General features: G+C 45.5%; 1 protein-coding gene across 2 annotated transcripts in view; it reads left to right on the top strand.

Moving 5' to 3' along the window:
• The window catches only part of gyg2 (glycogenin 2), a 102,869-nt gene extending 85,210 nt beyond the window's left edge, over window positions 1–17,659 (top strand). For both annotated transcript variants that reach the window (XM_080197661.1, XM_080197662.1), the window contains 3 exons: window positions 6,790–6,834; window positions 14,773–14,820; window positions 17,295–17,659. In XM_080197661.1, the coding sequence (XP_080053787.1) occupies window positions 6,790–6,834; window positions 14,773–14,820; window positions 17,295–17,456 (255 nt within the window). In that variant the 3' untranslated portion in view covers window positions 17,457–17,659. The remainder of the gene's footprint in view (window positions 1–6,789; window positions 6,835–14,772; window positions 14,821–17,294) is intronic.
• Window positions 17,660–20,628: the final 2,969 nt, after the last annotated feature.

Here is a 20,628-nt window from a genome sequence, read left to right on the forward strand (position 1 = left end):
CGTTACACCTGGGAATGTGTAGGTCTTTAATGAGTGATGTGTTTGTGAGTGCCATTCCTCACCACCTCTAACTTCAGAGTATGAGGTTACCCACTTTGGATCTGAGAGAGATGGATGATTTTCAGTTCAAGAATGTTGCCTACAAGGAACGACACAGCTCAGACAGTAGGAAAGGGTATCCCCCCCACTTTGTCTCCAAAAGCTTAGTTCTGCTTTATTGTTTGCCAAATGGGATGTGTACATTCACTTGGTTAATTGAAAATTTAGTAGTTTGAAATATAACATTTATGATCATTTGGTGTTGATTTTGGAACGTTCTGCCAAGACATTTTCAACGATATAAGAAGTGGGACAAGGGAATGAATGCTATGGCCCCACGAGCCATCTTTGCCGCTTAGTATGATGGCAGCTGACCTTCTGCCTCAAGTCACTTTCCCATCCACCCTCCATATCCATTGATTCCCTGAAGCACCATCTATCCATCTCTGCATCCAAATACTGATGTAGAGGTAGAGAGTTCCAAAGATTCCCGATGCCATAAGACTTAGGAGCAGAATTCGGCCACTTGACCCATTGAATCTGCTCCACCATTCAATTATGGCTGATATATTTCTCATCCCCATTCTCCTGCCTTTTCCCCATAACCCCTGATCCCCTTATTCATCAAGAACCTAACCATCTCTTTCTTAAGACACTCAATGACTTGACCTCCGCAGCCTTCTGTGACAAAGAATTCCACAGATTCATTACTCTCTGGCTGAAGAAATTCCTCCTCATCTCTGTTTTAAAGGATCATCCCTTTCGCCTGAGGTTGTGCTCTCTGGTTCTAGTTTTTCCTACTAGTGGAAACATCCTCTCCACATTCGCTCTATTCAGGCCTTGCAGTATCCTGTAAGTTTCAATAAGATTCCCCTCATCCTTCTAAACTCCAACGAGTACAGACCCAGGGTCCTTAGCCATTCCTCATACGACAACATCCTCCAAGCGAAGACATTTCTCTTCAACTGATCGATCTTTGTGTGGACACATGCTGCAGCAATGTGCTAGATGCCCCAACCAGGGGACAATGATCTCTACGTCTATCCTGTTAAGCCCATTCAGAATCTTTGTCTTTACGCCATGAGGCCTCTCATCCACACTGGCAGTTTGCACCAGGGTGGCAAAATGCTAACACTAACCCTAAGTCGACCCCCACTTTTCTTTGTTCTTAGAGGAGAGGCAGTGGTCTAGTAGTATTGTCACTTGATTATTAATTGAGAAACCCAACTAACATTGGGGACCCAGATTCAAATTTCAAATGGTGGAATTTGAATTCAATGAAAAAAAATCTGCAATTAAAAATCTACTGGGTGGCACAGGTTCGATTCCCAGCCTTGGGTCACTGTCTGAGTGGAGTTTGCACATTCTCCTCGTGTCTGCATGGGTTTCCTCCGGACGCTGCAGTTTCCTCATACAATCCAAAGATGTGCAGGTTAGGTTGATTGGCCATGCTAAATTGACCCTAGTGTTAGGGGGATTAGGAGGATAAATACGTGGGTTCTAGGGGAATGGTGCCTGGGTAGGATTGTTGTTGGTGTGGGCCTGGTGGAACTCTTTGCCTCTTTCTACACTATAGGGATTCTGTGATACTGATAACCGTGAAACCATTGTTGGAAAAACCCATTTGGTTCACTGATGGCCTTTAGAGAAGGAAGTCTGCCATCCTTACCTGGTCTGGCCTACATGTGACTATAGAGCCACACCAACTCTCAACTGCCCTTGGCCAACTAGAGAGGGGCAATAAATGCTGGCCAGCCAGCGACACCCTTGTCCCACGAATGAACAAAAAAAACATTGAATTTGGATTACATGGAAAGTTTAGCAGCAATTTTGCTTGAATTAATCTGTTATCTTAATTGGGTTTGATTAGTTTCTTGAATATATGACCTTTTGTTGTTATGTTCGTTAGCAATAATTATATGTCAGAGTAATAATAAGTCCAGTGTGAAGGATTGAGGCTGATGGATCCTCTTCTCTATTTTCAACAGCTATTATTTGCATACAAACCCAGTGCTAGAATAACTGCAGTAAATGTTCAACACCGAGAGTCGGCTAGGAAGACGGTACATGTGACTCTCAGACTACAGCTAGCCTCGTAAATCAATCCTCTGAACTACCCCGTCATGTTTCTCCAAATACAATTAGCTAGCAGCGTCACACTTCATGAAAGCAAAATACTGCAGATGCTGGAAAGAGAAAATGCTGGGAAAACTCAGCGGGTCTGTGGCAAGAGGAACTGAGTTAATGGTTGTCTGTGCGGCTCTTGGGCTGTTCGCACTCAACATAAGAACATAAGAAATAGGAGCAGGAGTAGGCCATCTAACCCCTCGAGCCTGCCCCGCCATTCAATAAGACCATGGCTGATCTGAAGTAGCTCAGTTCCACTTTCCCGCTTTCTCCCCATAACCCTTAATCCCCTTGCCTACCAAAAACCTATCTACCCGTGTCTTAAATATATTTAGCGAGGCAGCCTCCACCACTTCAACGGGCAGAGAATTCCAGAGATTCACCACCCTTTGAGTGAAGAAGTTCCTCCTCAACTCCGTTCTAAACTGCGCCCCCCCCCCCTCCCCCTTATCTTGAGGCTGTGCCCTCTAGCCCTGCTGTCCTTTCTGAGCGGGAAGAACCTCTCCACCTCTACCCTATCCATCCCCTTTATCATCTTATACGTTTCAATAAGATCCCCCCTCATCCTTCTAAACTCCAACGAGTACAAGCCCAGTCTATTCAGCCTCTCTTCATAGTTCAACCCCCTCAACTCCGGTATCAGCCTAGTGAACCTCCTCTGCACTCCCTCCAAGGCCAAAATATCCTTGCGCAAGTGCGGCAACCAAAACTGCACACAGTACTCCAGCTGTGGCCTCACCAGTGCCCTGTACAGTTAAAACATTAACTCTAAAATGTTAACATTAACTCAAAACATTAACTCTTCAGTCCCCACAGATGCTGTCAGACATGCTGTATTTTCTAACATTTTCTGTTTTTGTATCGCACTAATCCATTTGGGCATATTTTTATTTCAAAATGACACTTTGTATATTCCTATGAATAATTGGTTTGTAGAACCTGTATCTCAATCATGTCATGTTACTGTGCCAGGTAAGAGTGGGTTAACGTTAACAGAGCAATCCATGATTTGCCCAGAACTGCCTTTACCATCTATCTCTGTATGTCTCTGACTCTGATGTCCTGCCTGTTTTGAGTGTGTAACCTCAACGCAACCAGACTGATGATCTTAGTTCTACTGATGTCCGCAGGCAAAGGCTAGCATTATTGCTGCTTTAATAGGCTGGTAGTCCAGGGGCTTGACTATAATCCAGACAGCGTGAGTTTAAAATGGCAGGCTGAGAATTTGAACACCATTTACAGCAATATATATATAAGATATTTATTTTTTTCGTACTGATATCAGTATCACTTTTATTCCTTACAAAAACTAGTGTTAGTAAGTTGGCCATCAAGCAGTTTAATTTGCAGGGAGACAGTGGCATAGTGGTGTTGTCACTAGACTTGTAATCCAGAGACCCAGATCAAGAACCAGGGACGTGGGTTCAAATCCCGCCACGGCAGATGGTGAGTTAAATAAAAATCTGGAATTAAGAATTACCGATGTCCATGAAACCATTGTCATAAAAACCCATCTAGTGCATTAATGCCCTTTGGAGAGGGAAATCTGTTGTCCTTACCTGGTCTGGCCTACATGTGTCTCCACAGCCACAGTAATGTGGTTGACTTTGAGGCCCCCGGGAATGGAGGGCAGTTTGGGGATGGGCAGTAAATGCTGGCCCAGCCAGCAACACTCCCATCCGGTGAAACGAATAAAAGAAAAGTTGTAAAAACCTGACCGGCTCACTGAATATCTTGGGAATGAAATCTTGGTCTAGCCTTTATGTGACTCCAGTTATTTACCTCGGTCAGGCTGACTGAGATGGATGTGTCTTTTTTGTTAGCATTTTTCTTTTTCCCCAGTTAGATCAAGTTTGAGCCACTAAATCAAGAAAACATGAGCATCTTTTATTGTGGGGATAAAGCGTTAAGATAAGCACCTGAATATATTTATACTGGAAAGATTGAGAAAATGATATGAAATAAAATGTTAAAAAAAAGCTGGGATTAACTTAACTTCATTTTTTTTCATTGATATATAATTCAATGCAGGTAGTCTAGTCTGTTTAGACTAGTTTGCACTAATATGTGCAAATTATACTTTCTACCAGACAGACGTGGTAATTTGCCTTGTAATTGGTATACAAATGTCTAATTTTTAACCTTGCAGTCCCCAGTAGTTTTGACTGGAGGCAATTTTTTTTCTCAAGGGCTCTTCAGACTAAAATAAAAGGTTGACTTGAAACTCACATCTGAAGTGGCCTACCAAGTCACTCCAGGATGCTGGGGTTGGGTAATAAATGTAGTTTGAAGCTACAATTACTATGCGTGAGGTGTTTGATTGCAAAGGGCTTCAAAATCGTTCCATACCCCAGCCCCCAGAACTTCCTGCTCGATGTCCTCACTGCTTCTGCCCTTCTAGGGTAATGAAGAGGTTTTGGACCAGCAGGCCAGAGGCCTGGACTAACAATGCCGAGAATGTGAACAGAAATCTTACTGTGGCTGTTTGTGAATTTAGTTGACGGGAGGGGAGGTGGTGGCATAGTAGTATTGTCACTGGACTAGTAATCCATAGAGCCAGGGTAATGCTCTGGAGATCCAGGTTCGAATCCCATCATGGCAGATGGTGAAATCTGAATTCATTAGGAATCTAGAGTTAAAAGTCTAATAGCATTGTCAATTGTCGGAAAAACCCATCTGGTTCATCAGCGTTCTTTAGGGAAGGAAATCTTCTGACTTCACCCTGTCTAGCTTATGTGTGGCTGCAGACTCTTAATTGTTCTTGAATTGAGGAGCATTCAGGCAATAAATGCTGGCCTAAAAAAAAATTGGCAAGTCATGTTGCAACTTTATACAGCATTAGTTAGACCGCACTTGGAATATAGTGTTCAATTTTGCTCGCCACACTGCTAGAAGGATGTAAAAGCTTTGGAGAGGGCACAGAAAAGATTTACCAGGATGTTGCCTGGTATGGAGAACATTAATTATGAGGAGAGGTTGGAGAAATTTGATTTGTCCTCACTGGAATGGCAGAGATTGAGGACCGACCTGATAAAAGTCTACAAGATTATAAGGGGCGTGGACAGAGTGGATAGTCAGAAGCTTTTTCCCAGGATGGAAGAGTTAATTCTGAGGAGGGCATAAGTTTAAGGTGCAGTGGCAAGGTTTAAAGGAGATGTATGAGGCAAGTTTTTGACACAGAAGGTGGTGGGTGTCTGGGACTCGCTGCCGAGGGAGGTAGTGGAAGCAGATATGATAGTGACTTTTATGGGACATCTTGACAAATACATGGATAGGATGCAAATAGAGGGAGATGGTCCCCAGAAGGGTAGGGGGTTTTAGTTAAGTCGGGCAGCATGGTCAGTGCAGGTTTGGAGGGCCGAAGGGCCTGTTTCTGTGCTGTAATTTTCTTTGTTCTAATGAATGATGCTTACGTCCCATGAAAGAAAGAGTAAAAAAAGTGGGTAACAGTAAAAAGGGACCTGAAGCTATTGGGTAGTCCTACAAAAATTCCAATTTAAACACTAATATCTGTTAGGCTGTGACAGCTGCTTGCTTAATGGTCTGACCTACCCGTGACCCCAGTCCCAGACTAACTCAGGTGTGGGAGGGTAGGTCAACTCATAAGACCTCACATTAACAAGGAACTCCCAAATCTCTCAATGTTTCTAATGGGAGAGGTCAGATCTGGCGCGATGATTGAAGCTGAATAGGTTGAGGTTTTAGTGAATTAGGTCAGTATTGACAATATTCTCCATTCTGTTCTCCAGTTAGATGTGGCCAACTTGAGGTTTGGTGGGAAGGCGGTAAACGCATTTTGATATATCCCTTGAAGGATATATTCTTCCTTGTGGCTTGATGGTGAATGTATATGGACTGTTCGGTCTTGATGGTGAATGTATATGGACTGTTCGGTCTTGATGGTGAATGTATATGGACTGTTCGGTCTTGATGGTGAATGTATATGGACTGTTCGGTCTTGATGGTGAATGTATATGGACTGTTCGGTCTTGATGGTGAATGTATATGGACTGTTCGGTCTTGATGGTGAATGTATATGGACTGTTCGGTCTTGATGGTGAATGTATATGGACTGTTCGGTCTTGATGGTGAATGTATATGGACTGTTCGGTCTTGATGGTGAATGTATATGGACTGTTCGGTCTTGATGGTGAATGTATATGGACTGTTCGGTCTTGGGAAGTAGCACAAGTAACCTTGTGAAACATTCGCCTGCGGGCTTGCTGGATTAGGATTCAGCAACCTTAGAACCCACAATAAATATATTTGCCCCTCTCTTGGCTCAGGGATGTTCCTTTGCAGCCACTGAACTTGCTGACTGCAACAATCAGACCAAAATGACATGGGTTGTGCAGGCTGGGGCTACACATGCCCAGTGTCTTTACCCATTCGACCTTTGGTTCTGGGTTAGATTTAGGCTGCTCTGCCTGGCGAGCTAGACTGCCGGTAGGTGGAACTTACTTTCACTGAGATTTTCGGGTTTCAAGGGGGAAAATGAAGAGCGGCGGAAAGGTACGAGCCAGTTAAGAATTTGTTTAATTAATTTATTGCACGTCGTAAGTTAGTTTGAAAGCAGGGATATTAATTGAGCTGTTTCTTTCATTTGTAAAATTTTCCATTTAGGGAACGGAAGATCGAGAACATGGCCTGTCTGTGCCGGGAAAACTAGTAAGTATCTGTTTCCCAGTGAGAAACTGTGCTACTTTTAAAATTCTGTTGTGACTCTGAGAGATGGGGCCTTGGGTGAACTCCTGTTCCAGTACTGCAACTGAGGAGACTTTGCCCCAAGGGTTGTTTCTCATCCACTGTGCCTGCAGTGTGGGTGTGGGGGATCTGCTTTGACCAGCTCTGGCTGGGTGTCCTCTTAAAGTTTAATTATTAGTCACAAGTAAGGCTGACATTAACACTGCAATGAAGTGACTGTGAAATTCCCCTAGTCGCCACAATTCAGTGCCTGTTCGGGCCAGGCCACCTAATCAGCACGCTTTTCAGACTGTCGGAGGAAAATGGAGCACCCGGAGGAAACCCACGCAGACACGGGGAGAACGTGCAAACTCCGCACAGACAGTGACCCAAGCTGGGAATCGAACCGGGGTTCCTGGTGCTGTGAGGCAGCAGTGCTAACCAATGTGCCACTGTACTTCCTGGATGTACCACATTACCTGATCTCCTGCCTTGAACTACCCACCCCCACACACTGCCTCAATTGGTCCATTCTCTTCACACAGCCTTCCCCACAGCCAAGGAGAGAGGGTGCCTGGTTGGATTAAGTTTGTGAAACAGACTGTTTTTACCATCTCCCTGCACCCACTGCACCCCCCCACCCCCCACACCTTACCTCCAATAGTTTCATAATAAATAATGAAAGAAAATTTTTAAAACGTCAAAGGCTTTGAAGCTTGTTCTCCTGGGTTGCTTAAAGCTGTATGCTGGAGGTTAATCCTCAAGTCTTCAAGACTCCAGGATGCTGAAGGGTTGGCGATCTGCTTGACTGGGAGGACTGAATTGTGGAGTGAACATAAGAAATAGGAGCAGGAGTAGGCCATCTAGCCCTTCGAGCCTGCCCCGCCATTCAATAAGATCATGGCTGATCTGAAGTGGATCAGTTCCACTTTCCTGCTTTCTCCCCATAACCCTTAATTCCCCTGTCTATCAGAAACCTATCTACCCGTGACTTAAATATATTTAGCGAGGTAGCCTCCACCACTTCAACGGGCAGAGAATTCCAGAGATTCACCACCCTTTGAGTGAAGAAGTTCCTCCTCAACTCCGTTCTAAACTGCGCCCCCCCCCCCCCCCGCCCCCCCTTATCTTGAGGCTGTGTCCTCTAGTCCTGCTGTCCTTTCTAAGCGGCAGAATCTCTCTACCTCTACCCTATCCATCCCCTTCATTATCTTTATATGTCTCTATAAGATCCCCCCTCATCCTTCTAAACTCTGAGTACAGACCCAGTTTATTCAGTCTCTCTTCATAGGCTAACCCCCTCATCTCCGGTATCAGCCTAACGAACCTTCTCTGCACTCCCTCCAAGGCCAATATATCCTTCTGCAAGTGCGGCGACCAAAACTGCACACAGTACTCCAGCTGCGGCCTCACCAGTGCCCTGTACTGTTGCAGCAAGACCTCCCTGCTTTTATATTCTATCCCCCTCGCTATAAAGGCCAGCATCCCATTCGCCTTCTTGATCACCTGCAGACTGGGTTTTTGCAATTCGTGCACAAGGACCCCCAGGTCCCTCTGCACCGTAGCATGCTGCAGCTTTTTGCCTTTTAAATAATAATCCCTCCTGCTATTATTTCTACCAAAGTGGATAACCTCACACTTGCTAACATTGTACTCCATAATGAAACTGTTTTTACCATCTCCCTGCACCCACCGCACCCCCCCCAACACCTTACCTCCAATAGTTTCATAATAAATAATGAAAGAAAATTTTTAAAACGTCAAAGGCTTAGAAGCTTGTTCTTCTGGGTTGCTTAAAGCTGTATCCTGGAGGTTAATCCTCAAGTCTTGAAGACTCCAGGATGCTGAAGGGTTGGCGATCCGCTTGACTGGTAGGACTGAATTGTGGAGTTAACCCTTGCATATGTGTGCCAGTGAGCTGTGACTACCTGTGCGCTGTGCACTAATCCATATTTAAATAGAAATCCTGAAACCATTTCCCGCAAATATCCTCTGTCGACTGTCGGGATCGGTGCTGCTTTTGAGACGAAATGTCACATAATTGGAGAACTTATTGTCCACCTTTTATCACAATTGTTGCTTGAAGTGTTCTTTGGTCCCACAGCCTTAGACTGGCACTCCTGTATGAGACCTACATGACTATGCCTTTTGTATCATTTGCCACTTCAGCTCACATGTCCATCCTTGGCCTGTTGCCATGTTCCAGCGAAGCCCAACACAAACTGGAGGAATAGCACCTGATCTTCCGATTAGGCACTTTACAGCCTTGCGGACTGAACATTGAGTTCAACAACTTCAGGGCATGAACTCTCCCCTCCATCCCCATCCCATTTCCATTTATTTTATTTCATTTCTTCTCTTTATCCCATTGCTCCATTTTTATTGCTTTACATTCTTATTTTTCCACTTCTAAAATCTCACTTTCAATTTTGTTTCCCCCCCCACAACTCACTAGGGCCATCTGCCACATTCCGACACTCCAAACGGCACAGTGGTTAGTGGTACTGCCTTACAGCGCCAGGGGCCCGGGATCGATTCCCGGGATCACTGTCTGTGTGGAGTTTGCACGTTCTCCCTGTATCTGCGTGGGTTTCCTCCAGGTGTCCCAGTTTCCTCCCATAGTCCAAAAATGTGCAGGTTATGTGCATTGTCCATGCTAAATTGTGCCTTGGTGTCAGGGGGACTGGCTAGAGTGAATGCATGGGGTTATGGGAATGCAAAGGGCAGCATGGTGGCATAGTAGTTAGCACCACTGCCTCACAACTCAAGAGAAGTGGGTTCGATTCCCGGTTTGGAGTTTGCATGTTCTTCCCAAGTCTGCGTGGGTTTCCTCTGGGTGCTCGGGTTTCCTCCCACAGTCCAAAGATGTGCAGGTTAGGTTGATTGGCCATGCTAAATTGCCCCTTAGTGACCCCGGATGTGTACGTGAGAGGGATTAGTGGGGCAAATGTGTTGGATTGCGGGGATAGGGCCTGGGTGGGATTGTGGTCGGTGCAGACTGGATAGCCCGAATGGCCTCCTGCTGCAGTGTTTGATTCCATGCACCTTTGCTAATTACACATCCTCATCTCTTAATGGACGCTATTAGCACCAATCCTAGGCTTTATTATCACCGTTTACATTCCCTTTGCATTTTTGTCTATGCTATCCCTATCAATTACATCCCCCCCACCTTCCCTCACCCTCACAGTATAAATCACATCCTATTTTCCTCATCTTTAGCTGATGAAGGGTTATCTGGACTTGAAAGGTTTTCTCTATTCTGTCTCCACAGATCTGCTGTCAGACCTGCTGAGATTTTCCAGCATTTCCTGTTTTTGTTTCAGGTTCCAGAATCCCCAGTATTTTGCCTACATGATTATGTCCCTCCTCCTTTGATCCAACTCATGGATATTCCTGTGGCCCCTCGAGTTCAGTGGGTAGATTAATAGGTTTAATGTTGTTGATGTAGAGCTTTGTAGCAGGGAAATAGAGAGCACTCTGGCAACAACAAAGGGCAGCGTGGTGGCATAGGAGTTAGCACTGCTGTCTCACAGCTCAAGAGAAGTTGGTTCGATTCCTGGCTTGGAGTTTGCATGTTCTTCCCATGTCTGCGTGGGTTTCCTCCCACAGTCCAAAGATGTGCCGGTTAGGTTGATTGGCCATGCTAAATCGCCCTTTAGTGTCCCAGGATGTGTACGTGAGAGGGATTACTAGTGCAAATATGTTGGGTTGCGGGGATAGGACCCGGATGGGATTGTTGTCAGTGCAGACTCGATGGGCCAAATGGCCACTTTCTGCACTGTGGGGATTCTGTGAATGGAAGCCTTGCTGTCCTGTGAGATATTGGTTTGTGCTGCAGTAGTTAAGCATTACCTACTGTGCTCAGGAACCCCACTCTGTCCTGGCAGTGTCTGCTGCATTGGCTGCAGAGGAGGACAGTAGACTGAGAAGGTGCAGGATTCGCTGGCCTGTGTTTTCTTGGGGCCCTCTTCTCCACCAGCTGAATGATCTGTTTCTGCTCACCCATTCTGATGCCCCTCCAAATGGGCAGCCCCCAGGAACCACAGCTTTAGCAACTCCTCCCCTCCCATTGCCAATATCTGCCATCTTCATATCCTACTGGCAGGTTTTCTCAGAACTGGAGGCATGGATGCCCAAGAGGTTGTGACCTAGTGGTCAGTTCACTGTCCAGAAACTCCCCAAAGTCCAACACCACACCTACAAACACCCACTCCCTCCACCACTGACACTCAATAGCAGCAGTGTGTACTATCTACAAGATGCACTGCACCAAAGATGCTTAGACAGCGCCTTCCAAACCCATGACCATTTCCGTCTAGAAGGACAAGGGCAGCAAATACATGGGAACGCCATCAGCTGCAAGTTCCCCTCCAAGCCGTTCATCATCCTGACTTGGAAATATATCACCATTCCTTCACAGTCACAGAGCCAAAATCCTGGAATTCCCTCCCTAACAGCATTGTGGGTCAACCCACACCATCTGAAATGCAGCAATTCAAGATGGCAGCTCACCACCAGCTTCTCAAGGGGCAACTAGGAATGGGCAATAAAGATGGCCAGCCAGCAACATCCATGTCCCGTGAATGTATGAATTTAAAAAAAGTCAGCACCTATGCAGCAAAAGAAAATTGTTTTAATCACACTCATTGTAGAAAGATATCCAAAAGCCAAATATGGGGAAAATATATTTCAAGTTTTTTTTTTCTGCTGGTTTGTGAATTATTCTGCTTAAAGTGCGAATTATGCTGTGGAGTGCTGATGGTGTGTTAATTATATGTTTCAAGATACGTTGGTGAAGGGCATTGTTTAATTACATGCTTGGAGCATTTATAAAGAGAGATGCTGGGGCACTGGGTTGAGTTTTTAAATTTATTTATTGGTGTCACAAGTAGATTTATATTAACAACTGCAATGAAGTTACTGTGAAAATCTCCTAGTCCCCACACTCCTGTTCAAGTACACAGAGAATTTAGCATGGCCAATGCACCAAACCGGCATGTCTTTTGGATTGTGGGAGGAAACTGGAGTACCCGGAGGAAACCCATGCAGACACAGGGAGAATGTGCAGACTCATAGAAAAATGCAATCCCTACGGTGTAGAAGGAGGCCATTCGGCCCATCGAGTCTGCATCAACCACAATCACACCTAGGCCCTATTCCCACAACTTCACCTATATACTCTGCTAATCTCCTTTACACTAGAATCAAGTTACCATAGCTAATGCACCTAACCAGCATGTCTTTTAGAGTGTGGGAGGAAACCCATGCAGAGACAAGGAGAACGTGCAGACTCCGCACAGACAGTGACCCAAGCTGGAATTCGGACCTGGGTCCTTGGTGTTGCGAGGCAGCAGTGCTAACCAGTGTGCCACGGTATCGCCCCTACCTGCTGACGGTACATCACTGCCCCTGTATGTTTAAGGTACATTGGTGAAGGGCATTGTTTAATTACATGCTTGGAGTATTTATAAAGAGAGACTGCTGGGGCACAGATTAGGCTAGGAGGCAGACATGTAATGTTGCACTGTACCAATCAAAAAAAAAGATTTGCACCAAGGTTCATCCAGCTTGGGGTCCATTTATCATGGAGGTGTTTGAAAGTAGCATTTATTATGACCTTGGGGTAAATTTTTAATTGCCTGCCCTGGCAGGGAACTGCCAGCTTTTATGATGGGAAGTTGAGATGCAATGCCAGTTTGCCCCCCACCCCCTCCTCCCCCCTCCAGCTGGCTGATAAACTATCCCTAGATCAAGACTTGGCATTTTTCTTGTTCCCATCATTGAATTTGGATTGCAGAGAAGATTTAGCAGTATCATTGCATAAATCTGTGATAATTGGAGTTCATCCATTGCTTTTTGAGAGGAAAATATGCCTTATTGTATGTGCTGTAGCAATTAATTTTCACAGTAGAGATTAAGCCTAGTGTGATGAATTGACGTTTACAGATGATTCTCCTTATTTCCAACAGCTCTATTTTTCACATAAACGTACAGATAGTATAAGGCGTCAGAGTGAGCCGTTAACTGCCGAACCCAGTACGTCGTCTGTGAAGATGGTACATGTGAATATCAGACTGCAAATAGCCTCGTAAATCAATCCTCTCAACTATCCAGCAATTTTTTCCAAATAAACTAACTTGCAATCTAACACTTGGGCACGCTAACTAGGAGAGGTGATGTCCTCATGGTATTATTGCTAGATTGTTCATCCAGACCGTTCTGGGTACCCTGGCATCACTGTTTGCTGTGCAGATACATGGATTTGGGCCAGTGCCTGTGGGAGTTTGCACATTCTCCCCGTGATTGCGTGGGTTTTCTCCGGTTTCCTCCCACACCCCAAAAACGTGCTCTTAGGCTGATTGGTGTAACAAATTGTCCCTAAATTAGTCTTCCCTCAATCTTCCCCAGAAGGCATAGACAAAGGTTATAGGTAGAGGAGGGCACTCGATGTTAAAATGGTGGCGCGGGCTCGTTGGGCCGAAGGGCCTGTTTCCTGTGCTGTGTTCTTCTTTGTTCTTTGTCAGATGGTGGAATTTGAATTCAATAATAAAAAAAAATCACCCGGAATCAAGAGTCTACTGATGACCATGAAACGTTTGTCGATTGTCAAAAAAACCCATCTAGTTCCTTAACCTTTAGGGAAAGAACCTGCTGTCCTTACCTGGTCTGGCCTACCATGTGACTCCTGAGCCACAGCAATGTGGTTGATTCTTGACTGCCCTCTGAAATGGCCCAGCACGTCACTCAGTTCAAAGACAACTAGGGATTGTCAATAAATGCTGATCCAGCCAGCAACAACCATGGCCTATGAATGAATTTTTTAAAAAAAGTCGTACTAAAGAGTTTACTAAGAAATCTTTTCAGGTATAATTGCTGTTTCGGAAAGGTGCACTCTTAAACAAAAGTTGGCCAAGCCATCTTTTGTTTGTGTGAAGTGTGCCACATCCTGTGGATTGTCTTATGCCATGATGATGATTTGGTCTATCCTGCCTCTGCCCCTTTTGCCACTGCATGTCTGATTTTGATGTAACATGTGTTTGGTGTGTGGTGAGGAGGTCTAACCGGGCAGCAACTGCTCCTGATGGTCCAAGTCCCACATTGCGGAGTCGCAGTCATTGTGTGAATCTGGTGTGGAAGCTGCTGCCTCTTGTCTCTAACTTTAGAATCATAGAAACCCCTACAGTGCAGAAAGTGGCCATCTAGCCCATCGAGTCTGCACTGACCACAACCCCATCCAGCCCCCTACCTCCATATTCCTACACATTTACCCGATAATTCCTTTAACCTACGCATCTCAGGACACTAAGGGGCAATTTTAGCATGGCCAATCAACTTAACCCACACGTCTTTCGGACTGTGGGAGGAAACTGAAGCACCCGGAGGAAACCCACACAGACATGGGGAGAACGTGCAAACTGCACACACAACTGTGACCCAAGCTATGAATCAAACCTGGGTCCCTGGCTCTGTGAGACAGCAGTGCTAACCACTATGCCGCCCTAAGTCTCTTCCCGTGTTCCTTTCCCCGCTCACCAACCCTAGGCTAAGCCCCTAGGGAATTGTTAACTACTTGCTGAGATGTATTTCGAGAAATGGGATAGAATGAGTGATGACACTTGGTCTTATTAAATGACGGAGCTGGCTTGAGGGGCTGAATGGCCTACTCCTGTTCTGTGTTCCTGCTTAGTAGACCTCCTGTCCTGGTAGTGTTTGGATAGTGTGCGCGCTTAGGCCAGATTTTCACTGGGCAGAATGTACTTGCAGCATTTAGTGAGCATTAAAGGGAAAAATGAACAGAATGTGATTTCTGTAACTTGATGGAACCTATTGTAAGAAAAATGACATTTGAGTCACTATGTATCAGAAGTTAGTTTGAAAACCGAGTTATTAATAGGTTTGTTTGTATGCTCTTTCATTTAGGATACGGGAATGACACCTCCTCCTGCCAGAGTTGAACCGGCTACAGAAGTAAGCGTGCGAATTGAGGCCCTTTTTATTCTTGGGTTGTATTTGTACCTTCACTGCTCTCTAAGGAAAGAATGGAAGGAATAAGACCATAAGATGTAGGGGCAGAATCAGGCCATTCAGCCCACTGAGTCTGCTCTGCTATTCAATCATGCCTGATTTAATTCTCATCCCCACCTCCTGCCCTCTCCCCATAACCCTTGATCCCCTTATTGGTCAAGAACCTGTCTTTGTCTTAAAGACACTCAGTGAGCTGGCCTCCACAGCTCTCTGTGGCAATGAATTTCACAGATTCGCCACCCTCTGACTGAACAAATTCCTTCTCATCTCAGTATTAAAGGAGCGTCCCTTCCTTCTGAGGTTGTGCCCTCAAGTTCTGGTCTCTCCCACTAGTGGAAACATCCTCCCCACATCCATTTGCGGTCTGGCATTAATGGGTCAAATGGCCATGGCGCAAAAGCTTTTCCATAGCTGTAACCAACTTGTTTCCCAGTGTTTGAGATCAAAGGTTTCTCGGCTCCTGTGACTGATGTGACGAGGTGGGAGGAAGCATTTTGAGGACCCCATCCGCCAGGCACAAGTTTTGGGCAGAATGCGAGAGGGCTGGGGGGTTTCTTCTGACCCTTAAGGTGGGCAAGGCCCTCCTTTTTGAGGTGTAGGTGATCAGAAGTAATGGTGCTTCAGGTAACTGTGATCGGGGACACCTAACAGTGAGTTGAGACCAGAGGGAATGTGGATTTGAAGGGCAGCCCATCAATGTTGTGAGGCCAGAGGTTCTCAAATGGCAGTTGACAGGCATCTGGGCAGAGAGTATCTAAGGAGGTTGTGGAATGATCTAAATGGCACTCATGGCTGCAATGCCAAGAATTGGGCACACTCTGATCATTATGGTTATTGGCAGATCTTGATGGCAGAGATGCCACACACCAGGGAGCATCTGTCAATAGCAGTCAGGCCAGTAAACAGCAAAGTGGAGGGACAGGGTAAATACATGAATGCTGAGCATCTGTGCAGACATGATGGGCCAAATCATCAATAAGAGATCTAGGGGTACATGTTCATAGCTCCTTGAAAGTGGAATCACAGCGTGGTGAAGGCATCATTCAGCATGCTTGATTTCATTGGTCAGAACATTGAATACAGGAATTGGGACATCTTGTTGAAGTTGTACAAGACATTGGTAAGGCCACACTTGGAATACTGTGTACAGTTCTAGTCACCTTATTGTAGAAAGAGCGCAGAAAAGATTTACTACGACGCTACCGGGACTTGATGGCTTGAGTTATAAGGAGAGGCTGGATAGACTGGGACTTTTTTTTCTCTGGAGTGTAGGAGGCTTAGGGGTGACCTTATGGAGGATTACAAAATAATGAGGGGCACAGATTAGCTAGATAGTCAATATCTTTTCCCAAAAGTAGGATAGTCTAAAACTAGAGGGTATAGGTTTAAGCTGGGAGGGGAGAGGTACAAAAGTGTCCAGAGTGGTGAGTGTCTGGAACAAGCTGCCAGAGGTGGTAGTAGTAGAGGCGGGTCCAATCTTGCATTTTAAAAAGCAGTTGACAGTTACATGGATAAGATGGGTGTAGAGGGATATGGGCCAAATGCAGGCAATTGGGATTAGTTTAGGGGCTTTTTCAAAAAAAAGGGGCAGCATGGGCAAGTTGGGTTGAAGGGCCTGTTTCCATACTGTAAACCTCCATGACTCTAAATGACCTCCTCCTACACTGTAACAGCTCTGAGAGTGGGGAGTGGGGGTGTGGGGAGAGTTACACCTGAGATGGTGTCAACATGAGTGGCTGAGCTTAATGCCAGGTTGGAGAGCCGCCCTTAGGGGTGAGCACCCAGGTATCACACCACTGCAGCTCTGTCCTCCTCCTCACTGTGAATACCATCATATTTATATGGCTTCCAAATTCAATTAGTGTTCATAATGCATTAAAGGATATTCTCAAACTCTAACCCAGCCACCTTTTTGAGGAAGATTAACTCCAAAGTCTCTCAACTCTCAAAATAAATTTTCACCCCTGTCCGCAATGTTTCTTCTTGTTTTCAAATGGTGGCGTTTGGTTCCAGATTCTCCCACCAAAGTAAACATCATTTCTACATCCGTCCTGTCAGAGTCCCTCCCCCCGGGCCAGTCTCTCTCTCTCACTCTGTCTCAGACGGTCTCTCTCTCTACCTGCCCTTCCCCCTTTCCAGGGCTATTTGCGCTGTCTCTTCCCTTCCCCATGCCACTCTCTCTCCCCCGCCCCCCCGCTGCTGTGGGTGCTCTCACTTTCTCTCTCTCTCTCTCTCTCCCCCTGGGGTCCTACTCTCTCCCCCGGATCCTTCTGTCTCTCTCTCTCTCTCCACCAGGCCATCTCTTTCTCTCCCACTCCCCCCAGTCCCTCTGCCTCTCTCTTTCATCTTGCTTTTTTTTAAGCTTGCTAAAATCCTGAATCCTCTTATATTTTGTTCCCCACCCTTTCCCCCTTCAGGAGGATGTAGCTGCCTCTTTTGCAGACCTGTCCTTGGAGAAGGATGTAAAGCAGCAGGTGCAAACAGACGAAAGGCGTCGATGGGAAGAAGGCAACGCAGACTATCTGGGAAGGGATGCATTTGCAAATATTCAGAAGAAGTTGGATCGGTTTCTGAAGTAGTGATCATGCGCCCTTGGGCCAAAACACTTTTTTGCTTATATATAATATGGATGGCAGCTCAATCCTGAGGCAAAGAAAAATATTGACTGTCCATTTAATATTGCATTGTATATAGATTTTGATTTTGGATGAAATGTGTGTATTTTTTTTACATTCATTCGTGCTATTAAAAAGCATTTGCTGATTAGTGTGGTTGCATTTAACTGTATGGACAATGATGTCACTTTTTTATAGCTTGGAGCATTGAATGACATTTTAATTGCAAACTGTCAATGTTCACACAATCACTGTCCGCTGAAACTGATCGCAACTTCAGATTTTAACACGTGCTGATTTGTGGATGGCACAGTGGTTAGCACTGCTGTCTCGCAGCACCAGGGACCCACGTTTGATTCCATCCTTGGGTAGCTGTCTGTGTACAGTCTGCATATTTTCCCCATATCTGCATGGGTTTTCTCCCACAGTCCAAAGTTGTCTGGTTAAGTGGATTGGCCTTGCTAAATTGCCCTTCGTATCCAAAGCTGTCCAGGTTAGATGGATTGGCTATGCTAAATTGCTCCTTAATATTCCAAAGATGCACAGGTTAGGTGGATTGGCCATGCTAAAAATTCATGGGGTTATGGGGATAGGGTGGAGGGGAGAGTCTGGGTGGGATGCTGTTCTAATGAATCAGTGCAGGCTCGATAGGCCCAATGTTCTCTTTATACATTAATCGCAAAGTCATTCAGCACTGCACAAAAGGAAAAGCAGAAACACGTTAAGGATGTCCTCAAAGCATCGCTGTAGCTGGCAAACGTACCCACTGATTTATGGGTTGTGGCTGACCTGAAGGTTCATCGAGGATGGCACCGAATGCAGTGAGACTTTGTCGGGAACATGGTAAGGTGAAATCAAAGTGTCGGAGGGAATGGCCAAACCTTCAAACCACTCAGCTAACCAACTCTTCCAGCAACGCATACCCTACATGTGGTAGAGTGTGCAGACCGTGCTTTGGACTTAGCAAACTGGACGGGAAGCAAGACATCCTCAATCCCACACATCTGCCCAAAGAGGGGGAGTCAAGTTGCACCGTGGGTCTCCCCCACCCCTGGTGTCCACAAGAGTTGACATTCTGTGAATGTGACAAAAACTTTCCATTGTGCGTTGTCTCCTTGCATGGAGTCATAGAGGTTTACAGCATGGAAATAGGCCCTTCGGTCCAAGTCCATATTTGAAACAATAGCAACTTGAGGGTGACTCGTGACTACAAGTTAAGAAGGGTTTATTACCAGCAATATAAATATGTATATGCCATCAATGGTCAGACAGAACTAAAGACATGATGCCAGTCTGTAGTATAAACCCCATGTAAAAAGTTCCCTCATGTTCAACCAATTGGGCTTTTAACAGCAATCTGCATAAATACTTTTGCTGAACAAAAGATCTGACCTGGGAAAATAATTTTATGTTCTTGGATTGTCTCAGCTATAATTATCCACTAGATTATTTAAACTATTTATTTGAAAGAAAGTGACACACAACTTCTATCCTTCCCCAATATGTATGTACCGATTTCTAATTTGCTCCTAAAAAGTGGTTTGGCTGTAGTGCTCTTCATTTGGAAGGATTCCTTCTCCTGCCTCTTACCTGGGCATCACAGTGGACTTAGCAGACCCGGGTTCGATTCCTGGCTTGGGTCACTGTTTGTGTGGAGTCTGCACATCCTCCCTGTGTCTGCGTGGGATTCCTCCGAGTGCTCCAGTTTCCTCCCACAGTCTGAAAGACATGCTGGTTAGATGGATTGGCCACGCTTAACTCTCCCTCAGTGTATCTGAACAGCTGCCAGAATGTGGCGACCACGGGATTTTTCACAATAACTTCATTACAGTGTTAATGTGAGCCTACTTATGACACTAAGCAATTAACCCATCCTTTCTGGGGACTGCTAAAGAAACTACTTGTTAGAAGAGCCATTCTAGCACAATATTGGAATTGGGAGGAGTTGTGTCGCAGGGGGTGGCATCCTGTCTCTGAATCAGAAGCTCTGGGTTCAAGTCCCATCCCAGGACCTGATGGTCACAGATAGGGAGTTTATAACTTGACCAAGTAAGTTGAGTGTTAACTTGTAAATCGTTCCAGCAGACACACTGATTGCAGCTGGCTACAACGTGCATGTAAAAATATGTTGCTACAGTAACTTGGGCAGGACTGCCTTTATGGTTCAGATTGTATCAATTGCATAAGGTTCAATCCTGGTTTGAGTGGAAGCGTCCGGATGGGGATTGTCCTGCCTTTGGGCAGAGAACTGGAGAAGGAGAAATAGGAATTACGTGGATCGCAAGTCTTTATCCAGTCTTACCAGTGTTCTGGAAAGGTTACACTTTCACTGTAGGGATATGGGGGTGTAGGGCCTAGGTGGGATTGTGGTCGATGCAGACTCGATGGGCTGAAGGGCCTCTTTCTGCACTGTAGAATTCTATGATTCATTTCTACCACTCCATCAAACTTGTGCCAGATACATATTGTATCCCAAAAAAAAGTCCATATTTGAAACTATAGTAACTCGAGGGTGACTTGTTGTCACTTCAAGTTAAGAAGGGTTTATTGCCAACAATATAGATAGGTGACTATGAGCAATGGTCAGACAGAACTAAAGACACAAATACACTCTGTGCTCCCCAGCTCCAACTGAGATTCCTCCCCAGACCCGCGTCCTTGCACCCGAGTGACTTGGCTTCCTATGCTGGCTCTCCATAGGGTCCGGCCCAATCACATGGCTCTCCAAGATCACCCCTTAGATTGGCCACACTACCTTAGCGCCCCTTTTGTGGTCAGTATTGTCAATGGGCTGAAGGGCCTTTTCTGCACTGTATGACTCTATGACCACAGAAACACAAAAGGAAGCTCAGCAAAACTACCACGGATGCTACTTCATAGTGGGAGGTACTTGCAAAGAAAGGCTGATACCAAGGTGGCAAACGTGTGTCGTGACATCAGCTGAAATTTTACCGCCCCGGGCGCCAGAAGAATTGGAGCGGGCGTGGGGTGGATCGCGGAAAGGTCCATTGACCTCGGGTGGGATTTTATGTTTTCTGGGCAAGCGAGGCCATAAAATCCGGCCCAGAATGTTCATATCGTGACATATGTTACTTGCCCCTTTATTAAAAGACAACTTTTCTATGTTGATTACATG

This window comes from Carcharhinus amblyrhynchos, chromosome 10 (assembly GCF_965287045.1).
Source record: "Carcharhinus amblyrhynchos chromosome 10, sCarAmb.v2.hapA, whole genome shotgun sequence".
Classification (NCBI taxonomy): domain Eukaryota; kingdom Metazoa; phylum Chordata; class Chondrichthyes; order Carcharhiniformes; family Carcharhinidae; genus Carcharhinus; species Carcharhinus amblyrhynchos.